The sequence below is a fragment of the Harpia harpyja genome, chromosome 13 (assembly GCF_026419915.1).
Source record: "Harpia harpyja isolate bHarHar1 chromosome 13, bHarHar1 primary haplotype, whole genome shotgun sequence".
Lineage (NCBI taxonomy): Eukaryota > Metazoa > Chordata > Aves > Accipitriformes > Accipitridae > Harpia > Harpia harpyja.
The window spans coordinates 25246157-25261027 of record NC_068952.1 but is presented as its reverse complement, the minus strand read 5'-3'; the positions used below and the strand labels follow the sequence as shown (position 1 = coordinate 25261027).

Here is a 14871-nt window from a genome sequence, read left to right as displayed (position 1 = left end):
CAACACTCTAAAGGCAATGTCTAGCAGGTACACACCTTTGCTACACTGTCCTGAGGCAGGTCCCGTTCCTTCCCCCGAGGCTGCAGGAGCCATTTCCACCGCTGCAGCCAGAGCATAGGGCAGGACAACTCCTGTGCCACAATCTGGGTTTGCGTTCTTGGGGGAAGCGATGGAGATGTTCATCCAGAGAAGTAGCTGAGCAACCTGATCTAATTGGATCTGCTGAGAGCAGGAGGTTGGTGTCCAGATGTCCCTTACAACCTAAATTATTTTATGATTCTCTGATATGCTGTTTCTGGGCTTGTAGTTGTTTTATTTGATAAAGGTACATCATCCATTCATGTATTACAAAAATAATCTTTCTGATGAAGTCCCAGTCCCCTCTCCCAGGTCTCCTTCCTGGCTGAGGGCTCACTCCTCTGCTCTCTTCACACCATCTTGAACCCAGCTCTGCAACCCTACAGGCCAGTAGTAGGGTTTGGGTTGTGGGGTTTTTTACCCCGCTGCTTAGCCCTCCGTGCCCATGAGGAGGCACAGAAAACCCTGGCCCTGACAGAATGATGCTGGTTGCTGCACACTGGACCAGCACAGGCAGGAGCAGACCTAGTACAAAGGCTGAGTGACCTGGCCATCTACTGCCTCTTAGCCGTGCTTTAGCAATGGTGGATAAGGCAGTATTGTATCTGCTTCCCATGATCATCCCAGGCTCAGTAGCCTGTCCTCACATCCACTGTGGGGAGCTTAGCCTTCGTTGTATCAAGAAACGCTACAATGTCTGATTTGAGGTTAGTGCCAGCTGCCTGCCTCGGAGTGACTGGGAAAGGAAAGGAGGATCTGGATCTTGTATTGCTGCTGAACCAGCCACAGCACATCTCCAGCCTTGTCCACCTCCAGTTTCACCTGCGAGGGCATATGGGAAGGACCAGCTCAGGCCCAGAGGGCCCCAGAGGGGAGCAGGCCATGCTCCTCCTTGTCAGCAAACAGCGAGGCAGAAGTGCACTCTAGAGAGGGGAAGAAGCTTGGTCGTTTGTGGCCAGAGCAGAAAGGACGGTTTGGTAAGTGGGGGAGAAGACCCCTGTATCATCAGGAGGAAAGTACAGAATGTGTTTGTAACCCCACATCTGACAGCAAGAAGAGGGGGCATTACCCAGGGCAGAAGAAGGGCACGAGGAGACCCCAAATGATCTCCAGAGTCTCTTTGAACTGGCTCACAGAACCACAAGGCCAGGGAGCAAGGGTGTTTGCTCGCTCCCTAGGGACATGGCATCTGAAACAACAGCCTCCAGAAGCAGCCAGGAGCCACCCCAACCAGTACTGGGGCAGGGAGGCCCATGCAGCCATGACTGTCCCGAAGGCCCCAGAAGAAACTTCCCAACACCAGTGGAAACAAGGACAAAGCCCCTTCCAGTAGTCACAGAGAGGAGTTACAAAGGGTCTGGCAGAGTTTGGGCTTGCAAGAAGGCTGTGCCCTCCTCAGCACTACCTGTCCCATTTCTGAGAGCTCATGTTGGACAATACCGGCACTGCATGGCGTGGGCTGCCGCAAGTGGCACGTCGCCGCTTCCCTGCAGGGCTGGCCCAACACAGCCCAGCTTTCAGATGCCCACGGGTGCTGGCTGTGCCGGCCGGGTGGGAGACAGCTCAGACCCAGGTGGGGCCATCACACCAATGCTTGAAGCCCAGGGGTTGTGTTGACGCATTCACTGCCCTGGGAGCCCTTCCCTGCTGCCCAGCTTGTGCTGGCGCGGCTCCCCAGGGTGCAGTTCGAGGTGTTTGCCTGCATGACAACCTGCCAGGGCCCAGCTCAGAGTCCTTGCAGCTCACAGCTCTGTCGTCTTCCTGGGCTCGATCAGGATGGTGTTGAGCATGCCCACCTGACACTCCTGGTCTTGGAGCTTCCTTGCAGCCTGAGAAGGGCTTTGGCACCAGTTTGACCTCTGACGGCCCCTCTGCCAGTTCCTCAGCATTAGCAGGACGGTGATGAGGACCAGCACTGCCGTCAGCACCCCGAACAACAGCACTGTCACCAGCTGGCCTTCACTCAGCCCTGAGTCCCTTTGGGTCACCACCTCCTTCACAGAGATTTTCAACAACCCTCCCCCCAGCTCCTTCTCGCTGTGGTTGGCCACGCGCCGCCCCGTGACCATGGTCCTGACAGGCTCTGGCTGCGTCACCCCTGGCATCTCGCTGGTGGTGCTTTTCACGCCCACGCCGTTCTCATGGTTCACAGGGTGGTAGGGGGGAGCCCAGGTAGGCTCTGGGATGGAGATCTCGCAGGTTTTGCCAGTGAAACGGTCGGGACACAAGCAGTCATAGTCATTAATGCGGTCGTAGCACTTTGCCCCATTTTTGCACGGCTGGCTTGCGCAGTCGTTGATGTTGATGGTGCAGAAACGCCCTTCGAAGCCCACCTGGCACTGGCAGGAGAAGCGGTTGATCCCGTCATGGCAGGTGGCACCATTGGCACAGGGACGCATCAGGCAGTCATCCACATCATTCTCACAGAGATCCCCCACAAAGCCAGCGAGGCACCGGCAGGTGAAGTTGCTAGCAAAGCCGTTTTCGTCTTGACACTGCCCCCCGTTCTTGCACGGAGACCTGCATGGAGAGAGCAAGGACGGGTCATGGCCCTGGAGAGCAAGCAGCTTCCCCTGCCCCAGGGAGGTAAACACACACAGCTGCTTGCATGGCCACTGGGTCTGGCACTGGCTCTCTTCATGGGGGCAGCTATCTCAAGGAGAAGACCAGGCAGAAGTTTCCGCCTCCCTGAGTGAGAGGCTGTGGGACTCCCTCAAAGGCTGTGGCTGTGCACAGGCCCACCATCCACCAGGGATGGTCTTCAGCCAAATGATCTGAAGAGGAAATGTGCCCTCCTGATGCTCCCCAAAGGCATGATGGGTGTCAGCTCATCACACCTACAGCAGCGAGGGATGGGAATCTGTTCAGATCGCAACAAACACCTTGCCCCAGTGAGACCATGTGGTGCACACAGCTAAACCAAAGCCAAAGATTTTTTTGGCTTAACTCCATTAGTGCATGGAAATCCACAGATAACAAGCCAAGCTGGGCCACTGCTTGGCAGTGCGTGACCCGAAGCTAATGCTGTCTGTAATCTTGCTGCCCTCACTGCTGTGTCTCACCCTGCCTTCTCACATGGCCCTGTCTTCATCTCACAGTCCTTCCCGTGGAAGCCTTCTGGACACAGGCAGGAATACTCCCCGTCTCGATCATAGATGCACTGAGCCCCGTTCTGGCATGGGGACTGGTGTTCGCAGATGTGTATGTCTGAGGGGAAAGAAAAAGGTAGGAATTAGTGAGAAAAGAGGGGCAATGTGGCCAATTCAGTTCAAACACAACCCATCAAACCCAGTGGGGATGAGAAATTGTAGGAGCTTCTCCCACCTCTCCTCCAATGGGCACCTCCAGCAATAGAAGTGCAGTGCCTATGTGGTGCCTCCCAGCTACAGTCTGCAAAATGCACAGGCTTAGGGGTGCAGAGAAAGCAAATCGTCCTGCAGATCTGCACAATGTGAAGACGCTTGCGTGCCATCTGGCCGGCCAGGGCAGCTCCTGTGGCACACAGGAGCCTCTGAGGCCAGAGGAAGGGAGTCCACCAGCCACCTGCCAAAGGCAGAAAGCCCCAGGGGAAGCAGGAGGTGCTGTCTGGAGCCCAGCCACTGCACGGGAAAGCCAATGAGTTCATCTGCTCCATTTCCTGAGGCTGGCCAGTGTTGTGGCAGCTCTTGCCATGCAGCCAGGGAGCAGGTGCCGGTAGCCTGACCTCTTCTACAGGAAGGGGATGGTCCCAGCTGCGGCAGCCAGGCAACATCCCATCTCCCGGGCAGCCCAAGCAGCATCACCTGGGTGGCTTCTGGCTATGCTGGCTCACCTGTCCATGCAGGGTGTGCTGGGCTTCTGCCCTCACCACCAGAGGTTGGGATGTCCTGCCCACGACTCACCTTTGTCACAGAACTTGCCAGCCCAGCCGGTGTGACAGATGCACTGCCAAGGCTGGTGGCACGTCCCATGGAGACACCCCGGCATACGCACGCAATCCTCGCAGTACTCGCCCTCCCAGCCTGGATCACACCTGCAGGAGGACAGGGCATGGCAGCATGATAAAACCCAAGCAGGGGCTGCAGAGAAGCTGGCTGCTTGCCATGCAGGGTTCCCACAGATATGGCAGTGCTGGGAAACCCTCCCAAAGCCCTCCATGAACCTGATGGCTCCCTCCTCCAGAGGAGGTCAGAACTGGCATCTCATCTTTCCATGGAAGCAAGCAGACAGAGCAGGAGCAGACTCACCCTCTGCAGCCAGGGAGGGTGAGGGGGCAGAAACAGAGCTCAGCAGCTTCACTTTTAGTGCCCATGTCCCACTGCTGTCCTCCAGCTAACCGCTCTGTATACACCTCTGCATTAGCTGAGCAATTCCTGTGCCTCCCTCATCGCACAGCCAGTCTGACAGTCGGAGAAAAGCCCCATCCTTAACCCTGAACTCCCTGAGGGAAAGGGACGAGGCCCCTGAGGCCCGCATGTTTCATTGCGCCCCTTTGCATTATAACGTGTCATTTTTCGTCTGAAATGCACCGTAATCCAGCTGCAAAACCTTGCTTGCCATGGCTGTTGTATCGAATAGACTTACCAGCCAGCTCACAAGGGCAGTATGATGGGAAAACCTGCAGGACACAATGAGCCTTCTGGCCCTAGAAGAGCAGGGCAGTGGTGCTGGCTAAGTAAAGCCAAGCTGAGTTGCTCCAGTGGCTTCCCTCAGACCTGCCAGCTCCAAGGGGGAAAGCAAGTGGTAACAAGATGAGAGCTGAGTGGAGGTGGCACCAGCTGCCAAAAAAGCTATACTCAAAACAGCACAAAAGTAAAGCTAACAAAACCAATGCAGTCTCTAGAGTAACCAAGGGGGTTCATTTTCATGGCTGGGGCTCATTTCAGCACAATGTGCAGTGACTGCAGCTTTGCCAGGCTGGTCCGAGGCTGCACTTTCACACCTGAACTGGCTATTGTCACTGCAGGTTGTTCCAAAGAGACGAGGAAGGTTAAAAAAATAAATATATATGTTAATTAGAGGCTTTTTGATGGGAACAGAGGTGATACTGTGTGCCTGACAGAGTCTGGGGCAATGCATTCATACCTAGACAGCCATGAGCTTACAGAGGGCTGTGGGCACCCCTACCACCTAGCACCCACAGGGAGCAGGCACTATCAAGTCTTCCCCTTCCCTAAAAGGGAGATGGCCAACCTAAAAATTGCCAGGGAGGGGGCCAGGTAAGCAGCCAAGTCTCCCTGAGTTTGGGGTGATTTCAATGGGATACTGCCCATTTTCAATGGGTTCAGCAAATGCTCTGGAGGCCTGAAATCTGAAGCAGCAACTCATGCGTGCCTCCACTGAAAAGACCTGCAGCTGGGCCACCCGCCACATGGAGATGTGCGGTATCTCTGCCCGGGGCTTCACAGCACCGAGCTCCCCCGACCAGCTACAGCCACCAAAAGGGCTCAGGGAGGAGCGAGCTCTTTGCAGCTGCAACAAGGGGCCCAGCAAAACCAGAGCTGGACGCTCCCTGATGCAGCTGTCAGCGCGGTTATGGTCACCACCAGGCCACATCTGCTCCATTAGGCAAGAACGAGTGGCCCAGGTGTGGTGTGACACTGGGGCCTGTGCTGCAAAAGGGCATGCCCCAGTGAGAACGGGGTGGCAGTAGGCAGTCTGTGCCCTTGCAGCACAAAGTGTCTGGGCCAGCCCAAAGCAGCCTGCTCCTCCCGGGGCTGTTCTACAGGATGGGGGCTCCGGGTGGTCCTACAGTGGGATGAGAGGCAGTGTCCAAGGCCATGGCAGCCCAGGGCAGCCACGTGGTTGCTTCCCAGGCTGAAGTGCAGGGTCAGGCTCTGAGCTTTGCCCCTGCAGGATCTGGGCACCAACTGGAGCTGGGATGTCAGGGATCACGCACGCACTTCTGCTGCAGTAGCCCCCAGCTTGCTGGTGAGCCCTTTATGAAAACACTCATAGAATCATTTAGGCTGGAAAAGACCTTCAAGATCATCAAGTCAACCATGCCCACTAAACCATGTCCTGAAGTACCCCGTCTACTCGCTTTTTGAATACCTTCAGGGATGGTGACTCAACCACTTCCCTGGGCAGCCTATTCCAATGTCTGACTCGGAGATCCCCACCACAGCCCACATTTCTGAGAGGGGACTCCTGATGACCTCGGACATTTATGTGCACACTGGCAGCTCTTCTCTTCCACGGCCCCAGGGAGAGCATCCCCATCATAAACAGTGAAGAGGCCAAGCAAGCTGGCTGACACCCAAGCCTGCCCTGCTGCCTGATGACTTTCCCCATTGTATCTGAGCCTGAAGGCTGCCTCCCATCACCAAGGCATGGCTCGGCTGTCCTAAGCTCCTGTCTAGACAAAAAGGGCTCAGAAGAATGACATTGGTCAGTGTGTAGCGGGGGGGAACCTGGAAGCACTGGAGCAAAGGCTGCAGGGGACCAGCAAGAGGTTGAGGCATCAAAATCTCCCACTCCAGAGGGTGTCAGGAAAAAAGAGAGCAGAATTGTCAATTCCAGGCGTGGGTGAGCAGCGGAGGAGGCGCTTCAACTCGGGGCAGGGGTGTAGGCAACAAGGACACAGCATCAAGGGAGGGAGAGCAGTTACACTCAGGGGGGCAGCAGGAGCAGAGCGCCAAGGACAAGCTGTACCTGCACTTCCCATCCTGGTCACAGCAGCCATGGGCGAGATTACAGCGCTCGCTGCAGTCATCACCTACAAGGCAGGAGACAAGTGGAGTTGCGTTAAGCAGAGACCATAGATGACTCCAGATCTGCCCATAGCCCTACTGGCTCACAGCTTTTTAGTTCCTTCCTAAGCACTCAGCCTGCCCTTCCCCAGAACTGTAAGGTGGGATGTGGGAGCAGCTCGGAACACCTGGCATTTGTTTTCAAGAGTGACCGTTAGAATTTGTTGTGCTGCATGTTTGCCAAGCCTTTGAAGAACTAGTTTCACAAGGTCAGGTTGGAGGATGGCCCTGTGTAGGCCTGGGAAGATGTGGCTGAAGACAGTCACGAGTGTGTCTATGGAATGTTTTTATCTTTAACTGTTCTGAGGACTGGCAAACATCCCAGCTGGGCCAGATATGCCCTCCTGTGTTAGTAGTATTGGCTGTATGTCGTTAGTACTTTCTAGATCTTTGTTGAAACATATATAAGTTGGATTCTTTTGTGAAATAAGGGGAATCTTGCACAGAAAGCTTGAGCGCTTGATTGAGTCGCCGCAGCAGGAGACCTTCCTTTCAATGGCTGGATGCCACACGAGAGATAAGGATTTTGCAGTCACCCAAGCAGCGATAACACTGCCTTTATTGAGAAATGGGACCCTACTTCAAAACTACTTGGTCTCTGATCATCTTCCCCACCCTCTCTCTGCTGCCTCCCTTAGACTTCAGGCCATTCTGGGCAAGAGCTGGCATTGCCTGGGCATTAAGGCAACCTGTGTAATAGGGCCTGACCCATCTGGGACCTTGGTCCCACAGTCATGCAGCAAGTATGGTGGGAAAGCTCAGGGCCAGGTACTGCAAGGGGCACAAAGGGACCAAGGATGGAAATGGAAAGCATGGCTCCTCTTTATCTCCCAGGATGTCCCCATCCCAGGGACAGCTATTGGCATGGAGCAGTCTGGTCGGGGCTCCTGCCCTCCACTAGGACCCAGCTGCCAGTACTCCCCCTCTGGCATGGGGAGGCAGCACTGGGCATCGCATGGGGCCAGGTATCCAGTGCTGTTTATTTATTTAAAGGCCACAGAAGCTGTAACTGAGCCATGGCCTCACCTTGACACTTCTCATCCTCTGCTCAGCGCTGGCCTGCTTTCTGCAGCCAGGTGTCCCCTTTCATCTCCACCTTCCCCTCTCCCCCATCACTTGCTTGCATCTTAGCCCTACAGGGAGCTGGCTCACACCGGCTTCACGGGCAGTAAAGCTAGAGCAAATGTCAGGAGGCAGGGGGTTTCTCCAGGAGCCCAGCATGATCACAGGCCAGACCCAGGAGATGAACACCCTTACCTGACTGAGCCCCTCCACCCTGGACTGGGCCAGGTTAAAGCCCCCATGCCAGGAGGCACGCTCAGGCTTTCCCCAAGCCGTGTGATGTGCTGCCTAGGAAGCGAGCAGGGGGAGATATCCCTCATGCATGTGTGTTTGCTGCAGTGAGGCAGCAGGTTGCACTGCTCAGGATAAGAGCCTCCCAAAACAAGCCACCGTGGAGCTGGAGCAGCATCCTGGGACTGCTCAGCCCAAGCCTGGGTATTGTCGCCTTTCCTATTTGTAACCATGTCTCCTGGCAGGTGGCTTTGGGAAATCATTGCTTATCCGGAGCAGGGAGAGAGCAAACTAATCTTTGGGAAGGGATTTTGTCTCATGGGATCCGATCCGGGATTAGCTGTTCAGTTTTGGGATCTTCTTTCCCCTTTGCCCTGCCTCTCTGAACAGGCTCATCGGTTCAGGGACACATTCATCCTAACTGAGACAGAGCAGCGGGACCTCTCACTGCTGGTCTGCTCAGGCACTGCCGCCCCCGTGGGCACCAGAGTGAGGGTCTCTACAGTTGCCACCAGTCACCCCCCAGGTGCTGGATGACTGAGCAGCATTTTCTGTCTTCTAGGCCAGGCCAGCTCTATTTTGCATGGAAAACTGAGGAGACTTCAGCAATGCCAAGGACAGGTTTGGAAAGATGGATATAAAAGAGAAGGACCCATGTCTACAGAGACTCACCTTGGGCAAGCTGGTGATGGGCCAAGAGGATCCAAACCAAGGACATGAGCTGGAGACAGAAGCTCCTGAGCATGGTCAGTGTGGCCCCACCGAGATGAACACCTATAGGAAGAAAAAGAGCAAGCTCAGAAAAAATCCCCTGGCTCACATGGCAGCTTCACTTCACGCATCCCTTCCGCTCTGCTACCTGGGAGTTTTGAGTTGAAACATCCAGTTTTGTACAGACTTGTCACTGCACTCCTCTGTCCTTCCAGACTCCTTCCTCTAAGGCAATCTTGGAGCACTAAGAATCAAAAAGCCTTTTAAAAGGTGTGTACAGGAAAACTGAGTGTGCACACTACTCAATCCCAAGCATGTAATAGCTCAGGCTGTTACACCACATCTTGGAGCACCTGCCCCTGCTAGCTGCTGTCAAGAGAGCAGAAGTGTCCAGAAATACCAGTCCAGCTGTGGGGACCTTCATCTTTCCTCCCTAGGTTTGGGAGGTTCCTGTGTATGTTCAAATGAATAGAAGAGCTGAGTCTTTTTACAGCACCCAGGCTGCTTTTCAAGCCCTTCAGGAGGGCAGGGAGTCAAGTAGATCTAGCAGACAAGCAGGCGGTAAACAGCAGCCCTGTTTCATTTTCCAAGCAAGGGTGTGAAGCGATATGCACTAGACCTGGGCTGCAGCCCCAGGTAGGAAAGGCAAACACGCACCTCTCGCTAGGTGCGGTCCTTTTCCTGAGCTGTCCTGCAGAGAGCCCTGTCAGCCCAGGGTTCCTGCACCCATCTGTTTTCTGACTGCCTCCTGCCCTCTTGAAGTAACATTAAATACTTTCCAAAAATGCTTCATTCCCTCCCAGCCTTCTGGGGTTGTTAAGGGCAGGAAATTTGAGGGTGATATCATAAATATATTACTATAATGAGATGGGAGGGGTTAAACAGTTCTGCTAGGAGAGTGGTGAAGGTATGGAGCAGACTCCATCCAGCTGCGTGGGTGTGATGGACAGGGGCCATTCCGCGTTCAGCTTGACTCTTTAGCTCAGGAAGGTTGCATTGGGATGATAGTTGCATGAAAGACTTCTCAGATGGGGACAGAAGTCCTCCCACCCATCCACACGTACACATGCATTGCAGGAAGAGGTTTTGGGGTCCCTGCTAAGGGCTTCACCTGCCTGGACCAGGCAAAATAGCCCACAAAAGCAATGATGTTGCTCAAGGCATCTCTCCAGCAAACAAACCATCACCGACGAAGGATGCAGCATTTTCAGAGGTGCTACAGGATGTTACTGTCACTGCCCCAGCCAAATCCCAGGGCGGACCACTGCATCCTCCCTCCCCATGGTCCCCTTTTCACCATGCTCGCAGGACCCTCCTTTGCCTTCTGCCCCAAAACACCCACCGGGCGGTGGCAAACAGCTGCTGCATTACAGGGGAGGGTGAAGCAATTCCTACGAAACTTATAAAATAATTTAGGGCTGAACAGTTGGTATCCTGTTCCTTCAGGGCTGCGAGGAGCTCAACCTCTGACCACATGTCATTGCAAGGGTCGTTTCCCCATGGCTCCCCACAGCCTCCCCATTCGAGGTGCAGCCTCTCAGACCTCCTGACGTAGCCACCCTACGGGTGCTGCTCCCAGCTCCCACCCAGGGGCCGTCCCGGACCCCGGCAAGGCGCCGGGGGCATCCTGGGGGGCAGCCGGTGCCCAAGGGAGGTGTGAGCAGCACCCGGGCAGGCCTGGCTTTGGGTCGCAGGGACACAGGGGAGGGAGCTCTCTCCTCTGCTACCGCCTGGCCGGCTTGGGGGCTACCAGCCCCCCCAGGGGCTGCGGGCTATTAGGGACGCCCCCGGGGGCTATTAACCTCCCCTTCCGGGATATTAGGGACCTCCTTACGGTTGGCGGCTACCAGGGACAACCCCAGGAGGGGGGCTATCAGGGACCCCTCCGGGCTGGGGGTCCGGGGGCAGGGGTGGGAACCCGGAGGATGCCGCGCCGCTGCGGCTCGCCGCTCCTGCCACCCACCCCCACCCCCGCGGCTTTGGGACCACCCCAAGCCCCCAGTGCCCCGCGGAGGGGCACGGCCACTGGGGTCCCCGCCTTCCCCCCCCCCTCGCCCGCCCGGCCGGCCGGAGGGGACGCTCCGCGGAGCTCCGCACCGCCCCGGCCCCGCCGGTCTCGCTGCGGCCGGGGCGGCGGCGGGGGGGGGGGGGGGGGGCCGAGGGGGGCTGCCTGTCCCCGCTGCGCGCTGCCCCCCGCCCTCCTGCTCACCTCGGCGACGCGGCGGGTCGTGGGGCTATCGCGGGGTGCGGCAGCGGGGGGCGGCCATGCCCGGCGCGGCGAGGCGGCGGCGGCGGCGGGGCTGCGGAGGCAGGGGCTGCGGAGGCAGGGGCTGCGGAGGCAGGGGCTGCGGAGGCAGGGGCTGCGGAGGGAGCTGCCGCCGCGTGTGCCGCGCCGCTCCGCTCCGCCCGCCGCCGCCGCCGCCGCCGCCGTGCAGCCCCGGCCGCCTGCCAGCGGCTGCGTGTGCCTGCACATCCCCGCTCCCTCCCCGGGACATCCCGCCTCCCGCCGCCCCAAACCGCAGGCAGCCCCCGGCCCGGCCCGCCCTGCCCGCTCACCCCTGCCCGCTCACCCCTGCCCTGCTCCCGCCGCCGGGGGCGGGGGGGGCCCGGCCCGGCCCCACGCGGGCCCGCCCCGGGGCGGGGGGGGCTGCGTGTGCGAGGGGTCACAGCTCCCGTCCCCCAGGACCGGCGCGCAGAGGATGGAGGGGTGCCCTGGGCTGGGGGCGCCCCCCTGGGGCGCGGCCCTGCTTTGGAGACCCCCGCCCGGGGCTCGGGGGGGCTGCAGCGCTCGCCCCCTTGGCGGTTGCAGACACACGCTTGGGTAGGGGCTTTGGCCCGCTGCTGCCGGCCTCCCGCGGGGCACCTGCGCCTCGCAGCCTGGTTCCTCTCTCAGAAATAGGTGCGGGATGATCCGAGCCCTCATTTCGCTCAGATTATCCAAAATAAGCAAAAACGCTTCCTGCAGCCCCTCCCTGCCGGCTTCAGGGGCCACTAACACACCTTCACCGGCAAACCGTAAAGTTAAGAAGCCCCATCCTTAAAGTAGAGGTGCAACTTGGAGTGGTCACCCCATAAGAAATAAGCCATCTGGTGAAGCTGCAGTCCTCGGCACTTCTCTCGCTGCTGCTTACAAGCCATGGACACCTGCGCCTCGGTGAACAGTAAGACAATCACATCTTCAGGAGGAACAGCTGCCCGCTCTCCTCGTCATCTTGCACGGCCTTTCTGCTACTTGACAAGCAATCCTTAATTAGATTACAGGTTCACCTCAGCCAGACCTCTTCTACCTCTGCACCCTGAGAGTTTTGCTATTTTCCACCAGGAAGGAAGAAGAACCATATCCTACTGGCACTTATGTGGATGCTTCCACATCCCATCTCATCTCACCAGACAAAGCTCACCCCATTCCTGCTCTCACCTTCTCCAGTCCCCCTGGCCCTCTGCAGTTCCTGACAGCCCCATCAGCGCCACACACCCTGCAGAAGCCGTGGGTGGCACTGTGGGCCCCAGCGCCCCGAGACAGCCCAACAGCCAGCAGCCCCGTCAAAGACCAGCTCTCTGCTGGCTCTGACTGTGGACCCCTGCTTGCTCAATCCTTGGCAGGTCTGGACAACACAACCCTGCTGAGCAATAACATGGGAGCCTCCCACCCTGCCCACCGCCGCAGGAGCTGCCTCCTTCCTGCCTCTTTCCTGCTCTCCTGTCGGCCAGGAGCACTTCCTTCCCTTGCCTGCCTCCTCCTGTTTCCATCACCCCACCTAACTGTTCCAAGGTCCCCGAGGGCCAGAGAGGTCCAAACCTCCTGCTGCTCAGGCTGCTCCATCAGCTCCTTGGGTATTTATGGGACAGGTGTGCACCAGCTCTGTTCTGAGATGCTACCTGTGGTTCTCCACCCATTCTCATCTGCTGATCCTTCACATCCAGCTCAGCTTGCTTCTGAGTCCTGGTTCACACCGTATCTAGGGCTTACAGCAAAAGAGAGAGGGGGAGGCTGAGGGCAAAGCACAGCTCCTGGTACTCAGTTACAAACCAGACAGCCTCTCCTTCAGTCACTGCTGCTCTAGGACCTGGGAGGATCCACCTTTCTCCTCTGACCCCTGCAACACCCGGCCTTGCACTGTTTGCTCTGCCAGTCATGGTTGGAGGCCAAGTTTTTACTGGTGGCACCTCCAACATTGAGTGTAGGCTGCTCAGCCTCACCCTCACCTCCTACTTGAAATCCTACTGCCTACACCAACTGTCTCAGATATGACACCACCTCCCACAACATCCTCACCTGCTCTCGCACTCCTCTGAGGGGATCTGCCCTGGTCCTGACTGCACTGCACTGCAACACCATTGCACAACCATGCCTGGGTGCTCTTAAACCTCACTTGGTTAAATGCACCTAAGAAAACTCCCTGGACGCTGTGTGTGCATTTGAACGGGCAGGTAGGAGGGTGCTTGCGGAGGGGTCCCTGCACACGTTGATATCTGTAAGTATCTGTGTCCACAACACGAGTGCTGTGGGAGAGGGAGGTGGGGTTGGGCTGCAGTCAGCAGAGCCAGACATGTGGCTTTCCCTGTGCCACTTCTCCTGGAGGTGAGAGCCATGGCACGGAGTGAGGGCCATCCAGGCTGAGGAGGTAAAGTTGGTTGCTGGACATCTGAATGCCGAGGCAGGGGAATGGAGAACAGAAACCAGGGTGGGATTTCATAGGGGGGGAAATGGGTGTATTTCAGTAAATGGGGTTCGGGGTTTGAGGGTTTGGGTTTGCGTGCAAGTATCACAGACAGAAGCAGGCAGGGATGAGTGGGGGTAAAAAAGGTGAGTACAGAGGAGAGGGAAGGGACCAGAAGGGAACCCCAAGTACCATGGATCTTGGGTGCGCTCCTTCCTCAGCACTAAAGGGCTCCTGTCCCATCCCCAGGCACACTCCCAAGTCCCAGGCTTGCTCTGGCAGTCCCTGGGCTGCCCAGCGTGATTCAAGCAGAGCAGGTCTATTTGCAGACCCAAGAAAAGGGTGCTGAGGAGGGGATGCCTGTGCTTGGCTTAGACCCTGCTCTACTAGGCTCTGATCCCTGCCATGCCATCCCTAGAGGCGTCTCAGATGGAACAGCTGCTGGGTCAGAATTAGGAAGGATTTTTTCCTAGCCATAAGAGTCCCTCCACTGCTTTTCCCTCCGGTGAAGGAAATCTCACAAAGTAGGGACCTGGAGTGGGAACGGGAACAACCTGTCACCACAGTCTCCCCCTCCAATGCATGCCAGCTGCAGGCTCCCTCCCCTGCCGTTCTTCCAATGCACCATCACCACTCCCAGACAGAGGGAGGAATTACCTGTCAAAACCAGCTGGAGCTGCTTCCCTTTCTTCCGGTGTCTGGAACCTGCACCTTGGAGGCAGCCGGACATCAGGGGTGAGGAGCAGATGCTGGGCTGAGGGAACAGGTGATGTCTCTTCTTCTCCTCCACCGAGCAGCCTTCCCCGGAGCAAGGAGAGAAAGAAACTCTTCCCTGTGCAGAAGTCCAGAGAAACTCACCCCTTCCTGCCCACTCTAATCCCTCAGGGGAGGCAGAGGAGCAGCACAAACCAGCTGGAGAAAGACCGCAAACACCTCCAAGCTGCCAACTCAAATGATCAGCCTCTCCCACAGCTTTCACTCTGGGTCACCCTCTCTGCCTTACGCACAGCACCAGCCCGGGGTCTCTGGGTTAAAACAAATGTTCTCCCCCAGCTCACCCCCCTTGCTTTTCCCATTCCACCCCAGCCCACAACAAACATCAGCAGCTCGCTGGCCCTGCAGCCATGTAACCCAACCCCAGCCATTGTTCCCCCTTCCCCAAGGTCTATATTTGACTCTGCAGCAGCACCGTGGCTGTCCGTGTGTGCGCGCACGTGTGTGTGCGCGCTCACTGCACACGCACGCTCCGATATTTGTTCAGAGCCTCATTCCCCAGATGCCCGAGATTGCTTAGAAATAGCTTCCATGGGCAGTAGGTGTTTGTGCCTGCAGCAGGGAAGTGGAGGGAGCAGGCGAAAGAGAAGCAGGGAGAGGGTGAAGGTCGAAGGTGGAAAACC

The 14871-nt window shown here is 57.2% G+C and overlaps 1 protein-coding gene across 2 annotated transcripts; it reads right to left on the bottom strand.

The window, feature by feature from the left end:
- Positions 1-292: 292 nt before the first annotated feature.
- Positions 293-14466, bottom strand: DLK2 (delta like non-canonical Notch ligand 2). 2 transcript variants are annotated; one of them, XM_052806217.1, is made up of 6 exons: positions 14132-14466; positions 8775-8876; positions 6712-6775; positions 3960-4090; positions 3141-3285; positions 293-2598 (listed from the first exon to the last, which is right to left on the bottom strand). In XM_052806217.1, exons 1-6 carry the CDS (start codon positions 14202-14204, stop codon positions 1821-1823), a joined length of 1293 nt encoding a protein of 430 aa, XP_052662177.1. In that variant the 5' UTR covers positions 14205-14466; the 3' UTR covers positions 293-1820. The 2 variants fall into 2 exon arrangements, with proteins under 2 accessions (XP_052662177.1, XP_052662178.1); XM_052806218.1 differs by lacking the exon at positions 14132-14466 and adding an exon at positions 11023-11137.
- Positions 14467-14871: the final 405 nt, after the last annotated feature.